The 15,247-nt window shown below is 35.4% G+C and overlaps 1 protein-coding gene across 1 annotated transcript in view; it reads right to left on the reverse strand.

Moving 5' to 3' along the window:
- LOC140157218 (serine/threonine-protein phosphatase 4 regulatory subunit 4-like) overlaps positions 1–15,247 on the reverse strand; it is a 185,339-nt gene that overhangs the window by 77,089 nt on the left and 93,003 nt on the right. Inside the window, exons 7-8 of the mRNA XM_072180372.1 lie at positions 13,630–13,737; positions 10,140–10,261 (exon numbers count right to left, since the gene is read on the reverse strand). Coding sequence (XP_072036473.1) covers positions 10,140–10,261; positions 13,630–13,737 — 230 coding nt within the window. The remainder of the gene's footprint in view (positions 1–10,139; positions 10,262–13,629; positions 13,738–15,247) is intronic.

Here is a 15,247-nt window from a genome sequence, read left to right on the forward strand (position 1 = left end):
AAAGCTAACTGATTTTTTTTTTTTTTTGAACGGATTTTTTTCTAAGTTGTCACAAAAAAATTGGGGTAAAAAGTGAATTTTTGTGATTTTTTCAAAAACTTGAGATTTTTGAACAAATCTGACGTCACCATGGGATTCCTTGACTCATTTCCTTTCCAAAAATGTATAGTTTTATATACTTTGGACATACAATTCAGAAATAATGAAGCTCGAAAAGGTCCATGTTCTCTCCCATTACTCTGCCCTTAAATCGTTGGTTCCACCAGTTTGAGTCACCCAACTTTAAAGAATAAAACATTGATTTTGTTGAAACTTTCTGCTTTGGTACAAAAGCTACATTGGACTTTTTCTTTAAATTAAGGCGAGTCGGAACGGTGCCTGAGCTAACCATGTTTGTGCTAAAGCCCCCCCCCCTGCAATAAATTGTATTATCAAAGTAAAATGACCAAAAGCTGGGAAAATATGGCCTGATGGATCTAACTCGCCTTAAAAATTATACATTTTGTCAAAACTTGGCAAAGAGGCTAAATAAGTTATCAGCATCACCCTGAAGTTATCATCACAGTCAAGGGTGATACAACAGAGAAACAGTTCAATGTATAATATTACTAATTACAAGGCAGCTGTCACATGTAATGAAACTTAAACTATTTCTGTGTTACATTACACCATCTTAGAACATGTATACCATTGTACAGTCTGATTGTGTGTATGTGATTGAATTTATCTATCTAGTATTTACCGGCTATATATTCTGGTTGAAATCCATACACACCCTATGGAAGACATGACCTTAATCTCCTGCACATGGAGTCACCCATGCAGGTAACCCCATTTGAAATACACATTCCCTGTGTGGAAGATAAGAGGTTATATCATCCATAGGGGGGTGTATGGATTTCAACAGGAATAGCTGATTTGCTTGAAATTTTCAAGGAGATGCAGAAAATCTGACTTTGTGGGTTGGTTTCGCTTTCTTAGCTCATCCATGTTTTCAGCTTACTCAGATTTGCATAACTTATTGTAACTTCTAAAAAGAAATTTTCGGGCCAAGATACCAAGTATAAATCACTTTCTGTGCTTGTTCACTTTGAGTAAACCTTCAAGTTGCCCTGGTGAGGTGTTTTTTGTTTTATTAGCTGTTGTTGCGTTGTTTTAATGTTTTTTTTTGGGGGGGGCACTTTCACTTTCACAAATCTGCCATTGTAATTTACATTATCCTGTTTCCCGATGATACAAAAATGTATGAGCATCCTAAACAATTCCTCTACGAAAATGATATACCTATACTGTTGACATCTGGAGTCGGGTCTAACCAGCTGGCTAAAGATAGACCATGAGCAGATGGTGACATGTACTTGATACTTTCAAATGAAACTTAAAGTAGATGGTGTGGATACTTCTTAAGTTGAGGTAAAGTGACATTTGGAAACAAAAAGTCAGTTTGAGTTAGGGGAAGTTATTCTTTATACTATTTCCCCTTGTTTCCACATCTCTTTATATCGAAAATCAAAAATCACACTCTGCTGAAGTATCAGTAATTGCAGGACTTCCACCATTTTGAGTTCGGCAAGGAGGACATTTTCACTGCACTTTTTCCTGTCAATGGTCATACTGGGATATTCCAGTTGACATCCATATACCCCAAAGAAGACATGATCTTAATCTCCTACACAGGGAGTATAAATTTAAAATGGGAATACCTGCATGGGTGACTCCATTTGAAATCTACACCCCCTATGTGGGTCATGATCATGACTTCCATAGGGGGTGTGGATTTCAACTAGAATCATCCATTCGGAACACTTCCATCAAGTACACAATGGTGGAAACACCCGAGAGCCAAGAGGCCCGCCACTCACAACATACAAGAGTCAAAGGCGTGACAATGGTGTAACATATCAGAGCATGAAAACATTCAACATGTTTTTCTAGCCTACTATTAGCACCGTAAGCACGTTCGGTTCATGAAACTCCACACGTTGACTAACTTCATTGTGTATTTACACGTGCCAAGATCAAATACATTTGTTTTACACCCTGCAAGTATTTCGATCAAAGCCAAAATGTATCCAATCCGGGAAAAAATTGTAACAGTATCCTGAACATTTGCATTAGACAAGTTCTTAAAAGTGTTAGAAAATTGTAATTCATTCCTGAATTACCCTGCTTACAATTTTATGCTGCCTTACTATTTGTTAACAAATTTCCACAGAAAAATCTCATCTAAAAAAATACAGACCTAAATATTAGTCTTATTTGACCTCATTTTTCTACATTTTCTAGATATCTAATACTGATTGTGATATTTAGAAATTCTAATATTCTATATATTAGAAAATCTTTTTGAAGATCTTTTTGATGATTTTTGCATGGTATAAATATGCTCTATTATTATTATTATATATTATTTATTTGAAAAAATATAAAAAATATGGAATCTTCAACTGTACTTGACATCCATTCTCAAGGGTTTAAATTCCATTTGAGATTTAGGTTGTATGACAATGATCTTGATTAAAGTCAACATACTCGATTATTCGTGTGAAAAAAAAAACACGACTGAATCTTGCAAGGGTAATAAGTCTGTGTGTGCACACTACCCCTGTGGAAGAATAAACGTAAGTCTTCCATGGAGGGAGTGTGAGTTTCGAATAGACTGGACAATTGGGTAGCTTACACTGGAAATACTCACTCCAGTTGTGGAAGATAAAGGTAAAGCCATAATACAGGGAGTATGAGTTTCAAACTGATTAACCCTGAACAATACATTTGAATAACATACTCCCCCTATGGAACATATTTCCAAAATCTTCCACAGGGGTAGAGTGGATTTCAACTAGTGGAATAGCCCAATGTGGTAATTTGTCTCTGCTGAGAAAGAAATCTCACATTTGGTGCTACTTGTGAAATTACGCTGCAAATAGAATACCAATTACATTATATAAGGGAATTTTTTCCCAGTCCCAGGTAAACATATTTCATCATGTGCGTATATAGTTTTGACAACTTCAAGCATTTCAAGCTTACATGTGCCACGATCTGGTCCATGGGGGCCATAGGCAGCAAATTTGAAATTGAGAAAGGCAAAAATATGGAGTAAAAAAACAATAAAATACATAAGAAAATAGACATCACAAAACTTCAGAACTTTAGAACAAAGTATATGCTAGACCTTTGGGTCCGTATGCACAAAAGATTTAGACCAAGTCTAAAGTTAGACTTGGTCTAAGTGGAATTAAGTCCCAGGAGAAAGGACATTTTCCTTTACATTTGCAAGTTATTTTGTATTATTTTTGAACTTTGCATTAAAATCTTTAAAATTTGCTAGCTACTATTGGAAAGAAATAATAGTAAAGGACCTTTCCTGATGGGACTTAATTCCACTTAGACCAGGTCTAACTTTAGACCCGGTCTAACTCTTTTGTGCATACGGACCTTGGTGTTTTCAGTATATATGCTAGCCTAATGTTTGTATAGGTAATAATTATAGTAATATTTGTAGTATAATTTTCCAAAATGCCTCCTTTGGCTTGATGGAGCAGACCGTGTCACATGTAAGAATTGAATTTTAGATTCTTCACGAGTTTTTTTTATTTTGTCCAAACAGAAACGTTCTTTCAAGTTTTGTGGGACTGATTCAAATCAACTCAAAATATTTGTTTTATTAGCCTTTGTCACAGTTTTCCTAAGAAACTAACAAGAAACCAAAAACAAGAAAAATTAAAAATTATCAAAAAAAATAAATTATGTTTAATCATTTTTCTGCATATTTGTATGTTGCAAAGCTAAATAAAAACTAAACTAACTAAAAAAAGAAACAAAAACAACTATTGTCTATGGTATAAATAATGACATTTTATGACTAAAAAAAGAAACAAAAAAACTATTGTCTATGGTATAAATAATGACATTTTATTTATTCATTAAACTTAAAAGATGCTATTGGGAATGCTTAAATTATTCCACACGTGCGAATCATGGATATTCAAACCAGCAACCCTTGGGTCATTTACAGTCTCTAAGACAGGTTATAGTAGCCCACAAAGTCCATTTTCTCACAGGGGAAAATAGTAAACATAAAGAGGAGAATCACTCAAAGAATATAAAAGAGTAAAATGTGTAATGCTATATGGGAAATCCATCAATATTGGATTTCACATACACCACACAAAAAAAAGTTCAACACTCTTTTGCTTTGCAGTAGGCGTGTGTATTATCAAAGTTTGTAATATACTTGGTAAATTACATTACGGGCTGAAATTTGGTTAAACATTGTACAATGTGACAAGTCCATTAGGGGTGCATGTCATAATTTCAACTGGGCTTGTAGAAAATTCCCCATAGATCTCTTTAGATGGTTCTGATAGCTTATTTCTTCTCCACAGGCAATTATATTTTTCAATCCTCTTTATCACCTAATTGCATAATGTAGGTATCATGGACATCTTTATCACTACCATCGCATGGAAATAAATCCTCATAGCAACCGGAAAGCAGCCCTCCTAGCATTTCAAAAAGGATGGCATGGAAACCTCCTATGTCACACAACCTAAATACCCAAATCTGGCAAGGAAGGATAACAACTTTATTTTGTAACATTTCACCCCTGTAGATATGATATACCTTCACACTGTCACCTCTGAAGATTCCCCAAACTCATTTTTTTCAGTCACTTTCTAAATTAAAATTGGGTCTTTCACCAAAGGATATGTAAGTTCACATAAAAAAAAGCTGCAACTTTTTGTGGGTAAAAATTGTAATCTTACATCAGCAGCACTAGATGACACCTTGTGTTGATGTTTTACCTGCCTTGTTTAATGGGTTATTCCATTTAAAAGCCACACTACCCCTGTGGAAGATGCTAGAAATATCTTCCACAGGAGGGGTATTAATTTCAAATGGAACAAACAAATTAGGCAGCTCCATTTGAATGTCATACACCCTCTATAAAGATTCAACCTGAATCGATTCAACCTGAATCGTAATTCCAGAGCGGCAGAGAGGGTTTCAAATAGATTTAGTTAATGTGCTAACTGCATTTGAAATTCATACACTCTGTAGTAGATATCTCCAAAATTTTCAGGGGGAGTTTGGATTTCAAAGGGAATGACCTATTTACTAAGCATGCAATCACTTTAATGTAGAATATCGAATCCGGCCCGGAACAACTTTGATGTTTAACAAATTAAAGCTAATTGCAATTCATGAAAATTTTGAAGCCCTTGGGGTAAAATGACCCAAATTAGGCAAATCTTTCACTTGGTGATCATCATAATCCCTCGTGGTAAGATTTTCCCCACCGTTGACACCTGATCTACACCACGTTTGTATATTGCATAATCGGTGCTTCTGATCTCGATAAAGAAGTTATATGCATATGGGTATCCTGAGACAATGCTTTCCCCTTGTTGTCCATTATTTGAATTGGCAATTATAATTATTACTCTTTTCTATCAGTTGGTCAAGCAAACAAATCCTTGATAGGGTTTTGATCCTGGGACTTCTGGATCTCTGAACCCCGGGCTCTGGACCACCACCATTTGTCTTTTCTTCAAAATTTAATGGTAATAATTGTGTCAAGTAAAATGGCTTTACATGTTAAGTCCAAAGAACACCATTTTTCAGGCACATTTACCCTTTAATTAACTTTTAAAATGACAAAACTCATAACATTGTGGACTGATATAGAATGGTGTGCACGCAGTTGGGCTCTGTACCTATGTTACTTACGCTTTGTGTGGCAAAGCTTCACCGTAACAGTTAAGCTTCACCATAAGGATACGATACATGATTTACCGACAAGTGACTCATTTCGGAATGCGATCATGAATTTTGAAGAAAAAAAAGTTTCCACAGGCTTCGTTGGGATTCGAACCAGCGATTGAAACTTCCTTCGACACGCGTCTAGCGCTTTACCGTTCGCCACGGTGGCAGTTGAGTGGAGTAGTGTAATGATAAATGATAAATCTCATATTGCCATCTTTAGCCTTTTGTTTACTAAAAAAAAGACCAGTTTTGTAAAGATAGATTAGCCGCTTTTATGCATAAAGAGCACGTAACGTTTGGGAAAGGTTTCAAACAAATAATAAAGACACTGATGTGATGATGAAATTGCATGTAAGTCGGGAAATATCTAGCTGCTGCAATGTTTTGTTTTGGTTTTAGGAATTTGACCTTAAAATTTACGACTTCATGACATTATCATTCGAAATCAACAAAAGATATTTCAACAGTATATGGCATCATTCTTTCTCTAGAATGTTTTATACATGTATGTGAAATAGCTTCAACAATGGTTCGCTGCATAATGGTAAAAACAGCCTTGACCTAAAAAAAAGGGCGTAGAGGTACCATATTTACGGATTCAGGCTAAATTTAAAATTGATATAAAATGTTTGTTTTTTGATCGATTACAAAAATTAATTTTTGTCATATAAAGAAATTGTGTCTGGCGTGAATTACACTACAGTTTTTATTCTCTTTCTTCTTCAAATGATTTTTTTAATGATAGAGTGAATCCCCTGGCCCTCTATAATTACGCACAAAAGATCGAGTCCCCTTAACTCAAGAGTCACACAAGACATTGAAATATAAATAAGAACAGACCTGTTTCCACTGAAGATGAAAAGATTTTCTATTTTAACCATAGTGACTTTAATAGAAATAAAATGGGTTGATAGAGTCAACCTTTATTACATGAATGTTTGAACAAGAGTTAATATTCCTTTGATGAAGCCCTTCCATTCCTGTGGGCATGTATTCCACTGACACCTATCTGCTTTACAATATTGCATCATCACACCTGGGCTTGAGGTGATACTGAACCTATCACTATTTTGGTTGAGTTATTAGAAATTGTAAGAGGATAAGGTTTCAAGCAAAAAAGTAGCATGCGCATAATTATACACCCCCTCTCTCACCACCCCCCTCCCACACACACACAGGAGGTTGATTGTGATATATCAAATATTCTTAAACGCTTGAGAGCGTTCCTGCAATCTTATTGGTTCTTACCCGTGTGATATGACACGATATCACACGAGTCATCGCGTGTGCAGCGGTGCGATACGCTTACTCGCTATTTAAACCAATCGGAGGCGCATAGCAACAACTGGACTGATCGATTTTAAGCCCTAGGTAATTCCTTGTAAAATGTAGGATTTAATTTGATTAAAATTTGTAATACTTTTAATTTGAATTGAAGTGTTTAAGAATGAGAATAAAGGTATTGTTTTAGTCGCTGTTGTGCATCTATCGTCTCATATAACACGGGCGACATCATTATTTTTGGCATAAAACAACTCGGCTTCGCCTCGTTGTTTTACTTAAAATAATGATCTCGCCCGTGTTATATGAGACGATAGATGCACTCCAGCGGCTAAAAACAATACCTTTATTCTCTAATTACAATCTCAGTAGAAAATCATTATGCAGTGCTTGCTTGATTTAGCACAATATGTTTTACTTGTTACCCCACCTTGGTTTTTAGTAACAAAAATGCGATTTTTTTTAAAATGCCCGATGATATTTTTCTGAAATTTTCAGAGTATGTAGTATGAACATGTAGAAATATGATCAAGTAGTTGCCCTACCTGTTCTTCTCCGAAAAAATAAAATGTCCTATATACCTCAATGATAATGAAACTTAGGTGCAGAAACTGATACATTCTGTCCAAAAGGGCAAGTTGATCAACAAATAATAGAGCCCTGCTATGGTTCTTAATGTATGGTTCAAACATAAGAAAAATAAACTTTAGCTTTATTTGGTCAAATCAATGAACACTAGATCTACTGGAATGTTACAAGGACGAATCAAATTTTGACACACAGAGATTATTTACAAAAATCATCCGTGCACCTTCACTTTAATGTCAAAAGCAAATCATAATGAACACCAGTTCTCACAAGTATAAATAGAACAAGTTATCATTAATACCGCTCTCAGTGATGCATCACCATCACCAGCTTGGACGCTTCGGGAGACGAAACGGATATGAATTAAATCAGTATGAATTATGCAACATGAATCATCTTCTACGTTGAATTCTCTGGCCAATTCAATGTTAGTGATTGTTTTCCGCAAAAACAAAAAAAAGGAAAAAAATCCATAGAGGAAATACAATGAATTTTGAAAATGAGATTTTCATTGGTATTATCTTCTGAGAATTGAGGTCGGTTCTGAGTGAAGTGTGTACTGTAAGGTGACTAAACTTTTCTCTTGGCATCTTAACACACTGCAGGTGGTGGGCGGCGACTAGACGTTTCTATATGTATCTATTTCTATATCCATACATTTATGGAGCTATGGATACAACTCTATTACTTTCAACCTCAGGTTGAATGGCTGCATTAAACTAAATTGAAAATTAAAACTTTAACACTACTTGTTAATTTCACTTACCAGGAGAGCTTTTGAGGAACTGCCTCATCATCAGCCAATGTTGTTAGCTCTGATGCTTTTTGGAAATGGTTTTGAGATTACGTCACTCAAAGCTATTTTCAAGAAACATCAGAGCTAACAACATTGACTGATGATGAGAAGTTCCCCAAAAGCACTTCCAGTTATTTAACAAGTAGTGTTGCAGTAATTTAAATGTTCAAATTACTTATGAATCTGCAATTCTATAGTCATGATAATGACAGTAAAGTTTAAAATTTTCTGTTACATAATATGAATTGTCATTTACTACAACTTAGAGTTAACCGAAAAAAGACAGTATACAACATCCAACACTTTTCCCCCTCGCTATACTCTTCTCCATTAAGATGTAGGAGTGTGTGTATTTGGTAATGTGTGCTTCTTTTTAAGGTCTTTGAGTTTGTCAGGGTTTTGTTTTCTTATTACACCACGTCAACAACAACAACAAAAACCTTACGATATATATACGTTAAAGCACAATACAATGCCTAATTCTTTTTATATAATTTTTGTAGTATATATGCATCATATTGTGCCAACATAATTGGGTATATCATATGAGAAAAGAAGATCCCTTGTTGTGTTGACACAAAAACCAGGCCAACATCTTTTAGAATTAGTATGCAAAATTAATACATGACTAACAGCATTGTATGACACTATTCAAAGTAATTTTCTTTTTATCAACAAGGCTTGCCGTATCTGTTGATGGGCTGGAAATGGAAAACATGTCAGTACACTCCATAAGTAAGAAAATGACTCCAGTTTTTTAACAAGTTTTTAGATTACATCTAACCAGGGTTCGCAGGTTTTTGCCGCAGTATAAAAGTAGCAAAATAAAATAAAGTTTCTGATAACAATCAAATATTTCAGTAAATTTTTCTTCTTCTTCTGTATGCTCATTAAATGTATGGTGAAAATAGGTGTAATACTGCAAACTTAAAAGACAGCAGTGCTGTAAAATATGTCACACAAAATGTGCAGGAAAGGTGATCAATCATGCTTTGAAATTACCCATCATGCAGTAGTACCCATCATGCATTGCATTTACCCATCATGCATTTCATACCCTCCATGCACAATGTACTCTTCAAGTCTTATTACTTACTTCTGATGGTGGATAGCCAAGCAACTTCACTGAAGTTTTAGGGGTTTTTTGCAGAATTTCTCAGAGCAAGTTGGAACTTTGAAAAAGATTTTTGCCTGTGTAAAATAATTATTCGATTTGGAAAATCAAAACTACCATTAAGCACATGTATGCTTACTTTGTCCCATATCGAATTGAAGATTTGTTCAGTGTATTTTTTTGTAGTTTGAAGAATGAAATCAACTTCACTGGGCCTTCATTTAACCACTACCTTCAAACTCGGAGATACATCTTGACCTTTAAAAGGAGTCAAAGCATAGCTAGACAACTTCACAGGAGCACAATGATGTCACTCTTTTGATGGGTTACGACCTAATTTCACAAATACCTGCAACTCATACCAGGTGCCAAAATGTATCTCAAGTCTCTGAATCCACTGCCCTTGTGTGAAACATGGGAATGTACAGTGCAATTGCACACTTGGCTTAAGCTGTTTTGCAAGCTTTGTGAAACCAGGACACATAATTTAAAGCTTCATATGTCAACTCTCAAGTGAGAATTGATGCATATCTTGCCTTGACTATCCACCAGATATATCAACCTCCCTCCCAGACCCATGCAAGGACTTACCATCATCTAATAGACTAAGCAGGCTAACGATGGTCTCCAACGCAGCCAATCGGACACAACTTTCCTCATCGTTGGATAGGTCTACGAGCTCTGGGAGTATTGCACTTTTAGTTGGTTCAAGACTTAATTCCACATGACAACGAAAAAGATGAAAGAACATACATGGGGAAGAGAAAAAGGGGGCAGTGAACCCCAAAACAAAATAGAGAAATAAAAACATCATCATGCAAAACCAGGATGTATAAGGGATGTCATGCACCACAATGGAGATCGCACTCAAATGATGCCCTTTAACATTTCACAGTATATTGTATGGACTATTCCAGTTGAAATCCATACACCCTCTATGGAAGACATGATCTTAATCTTCCATGCAGGGAGTGTGAATTTCAAATGGGATAACCTGAATGGGTAATTCCATTTGAAATCTACACCCCTGTGTGGGAGATAAAGGTCATATCTTCCATAGGGGATGTAGGGGTTTCAACTGGAACAGCCCAATTTGTTGCTTTCTCTTATAAATTATGGACAATTCCAGTTGAAATCCACACACCCCCTATGGATGATCTTAATCTTCCACACAGGGAATGTGAAATTCAAATGAAGTCACCTGAATAGGTGAATCCATTTGAAATCTACATCACTTGTGTAGGAGATTAATGTCATGCCTTCCATATGGGGTGTATGAATTTAAACTGGAATAGCCCCACACTCAATACAAGTCTTTGATTTGAGACTGATCAGCACAAACATGACACAATCAAGATAAATGAATTGTTCAAATCCCTTTTCATCAATTTTCATATTTTCATTATTGCCTATTTCACAAGCATCATTGAATTATTTAGAAAGTTCAAAACTTCTTTTGACTGAATCTTAACATCCATTTTACCGACAAAAACAATGATTCTTAAATTTGATGTTTTGGTTTGCCCTTTCAATCAAGTGTCTGTAGTTTTGTGCTGATGGCATATTACACTCGATAAAATAAGAGAAAAAACAGAGCAATTCTTCTGGGTGGAACCAAACCATCATATTAAGAAAAATGTTGCCAAACAAATGACCCTGGTGTAGTACAAATATAGACATTAGCTAAGTCACTTGTCAATTGTCGCCGATTAATTGATAACCAGGCAGGTTTGGTTCATCCTAGAAGAACAGCTACTGCTCTGGCAGGACTTCCTCTTTAATACTAATATACTATGAAAGGTTAACAGGCAAGTATTTGTAATGGGCATAAAAGGCATATAATCAATTGCAAATAATATTGAAAGTCAATGCAGCAGCAGGTAAGAATTTCATGCATTTTTCCCATCCAATAATTCTGTGCATAATAAATAATAATAACTGCTTTTCCATAAGGTATATATGTGAGATTTAACAGTTTGCTGTATCACGGGCTATTCCAGTTGAAATCCATACACCCCTATAGAAGACATGATCTTAATCTCCCACATAGGGTGTGTAGATCTCAAATGGAGTTACCCATTCAGGTAATCCCATTTGAAATTCACAGTCCCTGTATGGAAGAGTAAGGTCATGTCTTCTATAGGGGTGTATGGATTTCAACTGGAATAGCCATTGTCCATGTGACACTATAAAAAAGTCAGAATACCATTTTGATTGTGAAAGGATCACAATAAATTGATTATACAATCTGCAAGTCTTCACAGACATTTTGTTTACGACTTTTCATGTTTATTCAGGCAACAAGCCAACACTTATCAAAAACTCACATTAATTTAACTGTTTGGTGTGATTTGAATGGGACAAGTACACACTTCACCTAATCAACGTTTCACGGTGATTCTTTAAGGTAGTGACTGTACCTGTGACTACTCGTCAGGGGTAGCGTTTTAAGGGGTCTTGGGGTCCAGGACTCCTTGATTTGACAGGTACCCGTGATTTGGACCCCTTAATTTTGTGCATCTGTGTAGAATTAGATGCCTGGACCCCTTTATTTGTCAATTTGGACCCCTGGACTCGGTAGGTCACCGCTAACCCTGCTACTCGTGGAACTGAATTAAGCAGTATTTGATAGTGGCTTGGTCAAAATTGAATAGTTGACTTTTTCACAGTGTACGCTAGCTCATAGTCCAAACACTAAACCTAAAATAAGTTTGAATTGCCCTTAAAGCGCCAAAGTTTGGATTAGTTGATCTGTATTTTTTACATTACCGTAACCACCCGGGTATAAGCCCACCTTCAGGTATAAGCCCACCCCCTATTTTTCAAGACATTATGGGAACATGGGTGCACTCGGCTATACGCCCAGTACTAAATTTTGGCCAAGTTCTTAAATGCATTTCTCTCACATAAAAAAAAATCAGTTGATAATCAACATTCCACACTTAGAATTTAAAGAAATTGACATAGATGATAGAAATTACTGGTACATTGGGCATTATACAAATGGGGATGATTTTTTCTTATTTCTAAATTCAAGTACTAGCCCCTCCTCGGTTATAAGCCCACCCCCATTTTTGAAGTAAAATCTGCCATCTAGGGGAGTGGGCTTATACCCGAGTGGTTACGGTAATTTTTTTTGCCACTTACAATATTACAAAATCCATGGTCACCACAAAATACAATGGTAAACAATGATTTATCACATTGTGTCACTCTTGTTTTTTAATATATCAGAGTTGTTCAGTACAAACTACTTACAGCAAAATATTTTGTGAATTTGATACCAAATATATGAAAATTCAAACATGAAAAAAGACAAGAAAACACAACCTATTTTTCTGATTTTCGGGTGAGTCGAAAAGAGCAATACAAATCTATTTTTACAGCCCTATCAGTATCAGAACCTTGTATGAAGTTACCAGGGTCGCAAATGTATTGTTATGACTTTTGATAAGCATCCCTAACATGGGAAGTGTTCTAGCAATTTGACCTGCGGGTCACCATTAGAGTTTGCAATAAAACCTTCCTTTTTTTTTTTTTATGTGAGTCACTGAGTGCGAGTAGTGACCAACACAAAAACAGCTCTTTGTTGTTAAAAATGGTAATGTCCCCTCTATTGACAAAATAATACAATGCAATAGGTTCCGAGTTGAATGCGATTCGGCAATATACTGCGATTACAAAAATATAATGAAACGTTAGGTAGAATTCATTTCACAGAACCAAAATCATTAATCAAGTAGATTAATCCATTCTGAGAGGAGGGATATACTCAGTACAAATGACCATATGGGGATGTGTCACAAACATAGGCCGCATTTTCAGCCATTTAGTATGACCCTTTTCTATGCCAATTTTGGTACATGGATGGGCAGTTTGTTTAAAAAATGTTCTGAAGTTTGTTTGTAATATAGCCCAATTTTGCCTCACTATAACCAAAATTGTCAAAATTCACGAAATATTTTGGCAAAAGTTGTAAAATCTGTGTCAATTTGTGTCCTGATCACAATCTAAGGAAGAAACAACATTTTCTCCATAGTAACCACAGTAAAATAGTTACCATAGCAACCTAAAAACTTACCCAAGTCCCCTTGCTACAGCGTCCAGTTGACGACACATACACGCTCTGACTTCGTAGTCAACGTTCTGACAAAGAGCTGTTACTAATGGTAGAATATCGCGCTTGATCCTGTCGGTAGAGAAAGAAAATTTAATAATGTTATAATAATAAAGACAATTTGTAAAGCTCAAAAATTTAATAATGTAATAATAACAATTTATAGAGCTCACAATTCCATTAAAGATTCCTCTCTATGCATAAATACAAAGAAAAATATCTTACACTACAATGGACAATTCCAGTTGAATTAAAATGGAGAATAAACTAAAATAAAATAAATTCCATGTGTGAGTTTTTATGTATGTTTTCATTTTTACAGACCAACATTTATTTGGACTCCTGCTCTACATTGGAAAGAAACCATTTATGTTCTACAGGAATGATAAGTCAAACTCTAGGGTCCGTATGCATAAAAGAGTTTAGACTGGGTCTAAAGTTAGACCTGGTCTAAGTGAAATTTAGTTCTATCAAGAATGGTCCTTTACTATTATTTCCTTCATAGAGTAGGTAGCAAATTCTAAAGATTTAAGGGGGTACTACACCCCTCGATAAATTTGTGTCTATTTTTGCATTTTTCTCAAAAACTAATAATACAGTGGTAATAAAAATTATGTATATTATAGGGGCAAGGAATCCAATTACTACACTGGAATTTCAGTGACCCAAGACAAGCGGTTCGTTAATTATGATAAGAAATAAGGTACCGCTATGATGTACCTCAATTCCTATCATACTATACTGAACCACTTGTCTTGAGTCACTGATATTTCAGTGTAGTAATTGGATTCCTTGCCCCAATAATATACGTAACTTTTGTTACCAGTGTGTTATTATTTTTTGAGAAAAATGCAAAAATAGTCGCAAATTTACCACAGGGGTGTAGTATCCCCTAAATGCAATGTTCAAAAATAATACAAAATAACTTGTAAAATGTAAAGAAAAATGACCTTTCTCCTGGGACTAAATTCCACTTAGACCAGGTCTAACTTTAGACCCAGTCTAACTCTTTTGTGCATACGGACCTAAGGGTCTGCGATCAAACTACAGCAGAAAGTCAATCCGTGGACAGTATTTGAAGACTCAGGGACCTTAAGTACTTTAAAGACTAAAATGTAGCTTTAAAAACAACAGACAGCCTAATCAGATCTATGGCATATTTTAAAGGCATATACGAGGGGGTATCCAAAAGTTTTTGACATCACCCAGAAGTGAAAGAGCTATACCGATGAAATTTTGTCAGTGTAATCACTGGTCCTTATGTACATTATGGTCCAAAAAGGGTCTCATAAGTATGTTTACTTTCTTCACAGGTGGCGCTAGATGGGAAGTAGGCAAAAACACATTTTTTGAAAAACATGATAAAAAAAAAGCGAGTAGAGCATGATATTTTAAAATGCCTGGAAATATGAAAATATGAAAAAAAAACACCAGAAAAACCTAAAAAATCCTGCCCTCTATATTTCAGAACCAAAATTCTATTTTTAGATTGCAACAAAATTGCTGGCATGTCAAAGAAAAAACAACCAAAATTTGCCCTCAAATTATGTTTTATTGTCATAATATTACAATAATTCAATAA

Source organism: Amphiura filiformis, chromosome 1, assembly GCF_039555335.1.
Source record: "Amphiura filiformis chromosome 1, Afil_fr2py, whole genome shotgun sequence".
Classification (NCBI taxonomy): Eukaryota; Metazoa; Echinodermata; class Ophiuroidea; order Amphilepidida; family Amphiuridae; genus Amphiura; species Amphiura filiformis.